The sequence below is a fragment of the Aplysia californica genome, unplaced genomic scaffold (genome assembly GCF_000002075.1).
Source record: "Aplysia californica isolate F4 #8 unplaced genomic scaffold, AplCal3.0 scaffold00092, whole genome shotgun sequence".
Taxonomy (NCBI): Eukaryota; Metazoa; Mollusca; class Gastropoda; order Aplysiida; family Aplysiidae; genus Aplysia; species Aplysia californica.
The window spans coordinates 858,061-860,991 of NW_004797362.1; the positions used below are offsets into that span (position 1 = coordinate 858,061).

The 2,931-nt window shown below is 50.1% G+C and overlaps 1 protein-coding gene across 1 annotated transcript in view; it reads right to left on the minus strand.

The window, feature by feature from the left end:
- Nucleotides 1-172: 172 nt before the first annotated feature.
- Nucleotides 173-2,931, minus strand: part of LOC101847810 — a 6,874-nt gene continuing 4,115 nt past the window's right edge. The window contains exons 4-5 of the mRNA XM_005094976.1: nucleotides 903-1,118; nucleotides 173-192 (exon numbers count right to left, since the gene is read on the minus strand). Of these exons, the coding sequence (XP_005095033.1) occupies nucleotides 173-192; nucleotides 903-1,118 (236 nt within the window). The remainder of the gene's footprint in view (nucleotides 193-902; nucleotides 1,119-2,931) is intronic.

A 2,931-nucleotide genomic window follows, 5' to 3' on the forward strand; every position in this document is an offset into this window, starting at 1 on the left:
TGATTGTGGGCTGGTGATTGTGAGGTTGATGATTGTCAAGTCGTGGCTGTAAGTTGATGCTAATAAGTTGATGATTGTGGGGTGATGATTGTGGGTTGGTGATTGTAAGTTCATGACTGTGGGTGGATGATTGTAAATTCATGAGGTTAACCGATTCAGCCCACAACCCCACTCACAGCCGCTGACTGTCTCCTGTGTTTTGGCGCAGAGCCACTCAGAGCAGCTCTTATCTATTGCTCCCTTTCTTCACATCACTTTCCTCTCTTCTTTTTTTCCTTACCACTTACATTTCAACCCTCTTTTCTGGTGTCATTGAAGAGTTTATATAATATGCCACACATATATGGTTTGATCAAGTTTAGATATTTCTTTGTCAACTTTTTGTGGGACCACCCATGAGGGCACGAAGCATTCACAAATTATTTGCAACTGGCGTCAAAATTATCCGCGGGCTGAATCAGTTAAGTTAATGATTGTGGCTTGATGATATCAAGTTAATGATGGTTAGTTAATGATTGTAAGTTGTTGATTGTTAGTTAATGGTTGATGATTGTTAGTTAATAGTTGATGATTGTTAGTTAATGATTGTTAGTTAATGATTGTAAGTTGATGAGTGTTAGTTAATAGTTGATGATTGTCAGTTAATGATTGTAAGTTGATGGTTGTTAGTTGATAATTGTTAGTTGATGATTGTAAGTTTATGATTGTAAGTTGAATGGTGAGTTTGTTGAAAGGGAAGTGGGAGAAGGAGAGAGGGGGATAGAGGGGGAATGTGTGCGTGGGAGGGTGGCATGGAGGGGGAAAGGAGAGGAAGGGGAAAAGGAGGAGGAGTGGGGGGGGGGGAGTAGGAGTAAGAGGGAGAGAAAAAGGGAAGGGGGGGGGGAGACAGGACCCAAGCTTACCTGGTAGGTCAATGACCTCAAATGTGAAGTTGAGCGAGTAGCCGAACCGAAGCATGAACCAATGCATGTACGAGGTGGATATCCCCAGCTCCACGGGGTAGCGAGAGTAGACCCACTTGTTGGACGCCAGCCGGTCTCCCTCTGCCAGTGGCAACCGGTTCGTCTGCTCACCATCGTCATCATCATCATCATTGTTAATGTCATCATTTGGTACCACTGAAAATATGTGAAAGAGGGGAGAGGGAGGGAGGAGAGGAAGTAGAGGGAGAAGGGAAGGGGGAGGGGAAAGAGAGGGGGATGAGTAAAGGGGAGGGGAGGGGGAAGAGACGGGGTGGAAGAGGAAGAAGGGGGAGGGGAAAGAGAGGGGGATGAGTAAAGGGGAGGGGAGGGGGAAGAGACGGGGACGGAGACATGGAGAGAAAGGGGGAGAGGAAGAGAGAGAAAATGGCAATTAAAGAATGTTTTCTTACAACAATACAACAAGTCAATTTCACAGGGACAGGGAAAGAGCAATGAGGGTGGGGTGGATATGGGGAAGGCGGGGGAGGGGGGAAGTGGGAGTGGAGAAGAGGACAGAAGGTGGAATGGAAAGGGTAGTGGATGGGATGGAGGGAGAGACAAAAGGAGAAATCAAGGCTAATCTCAAATAACTGATCCTGGCTCCGTGGTGAACCAGAACTACTTCAGAGTGCACCACCCTGTAAATCATGACATAACGTCACTGTCACAAGCAATCCACCGAAGTACACATTTTGAGAATTCTCGATTTTTGCACCCTTCCGAAACTTTGTCAAAGATGCACCTTTCAACACGGTACACCACCAAACTGCAGTTTCATGTTATGGTCAAGGCTTACAATGACATTCGCTTTTCATGAAGATATTGGCCAAAAATCGACACTGGTGTCAGATCTGTAGATTTTCACCATCTGATGCCATTTCCTTCAAGTTTCCCATGTTTTTAAAAAAATCACATCATACTTGCAAACTTACAGATTGTACAAACTCGGCCTAGAAGTTTGAGTATCTATTTATATCCATCAAGATGAAATCTGAGAAGTAACTCAGTTTGGCAGCACACCGCACCAGAGCTGGATTCAGCAAGTGAGAGGGCTGGGGATGGCTAGGAAGGGAGGACTGGGGAAGGGAGGACTGGGGAAGGGAGGACTGGGGAAAGGAGGAAGGGAGGACTGGGGAAGGGAGGACTGGGGCTGGCTAGGAAGGGAGGACTGGGGAAGGGAGGACTGGGGAAGGGAGGACTGGGGAAGGGAGGACTGGCGAAGGGAGGACTGGGGAAGGGAGGACTGGGGCTGGCTAGGAAGGGATGACTGGGGAAGGGAGAAGGGATGACTGGGGAAGGGAGGAAGGGATGACTGGGGAAGGGAGGAAGGGATGACTGGGAAAGGGAGGAAGGGAGGAAGGGAGGAGGAAGGGATGACTGGGAAAGGGATGACTGGGGAAAGGAGGAAGGGATGACTGGGGAAGGGATGACTGGGGATGACTGGGGAAGGGAGGAAGGGATGACTGGGGAAGGGATGACTGGGGAAGGGATGACTGGGGAAGGGAGGAAGGGAGGACTGAGGAAGGGAGGACTGGAGAAGGGAGGAAGGGAGGAAGGGAGGACTGGAGAAGGGAGGAAGGGAGGAAGGGAGGACTGGAGAAGGGAGGAAGGGAGGACTGGGGAAGGGAGGACTGGAGAAGGGAGGAAGGGAGGACTGAGGAAGGGAGGACTGGGGAAGGGAGGAAGAGAGGACTGGGGAAGGGAGGAAGGGAGGACTGGGGAAGGGAGGAAGAGAGGACTGGGGAAGGGAGGAAGAGAGGACTGGGGAAGGGAGGAAGGGAGGACTGGGGAAGGGAGGACTGGGGAAGGGAGGAAGGGAGGACTGGGGAAGGGAGGAAGGGAGAAGGGAGGAAGGGAGGACTGGGGCCCGCTCCCCTTACTGCATACACCAAGACTAGTAACTTAAATACTGATCAATAAATAAGACTCTTTAAGGTAGGAAATACTGACAAGGGGGGGGGGGGGGGGG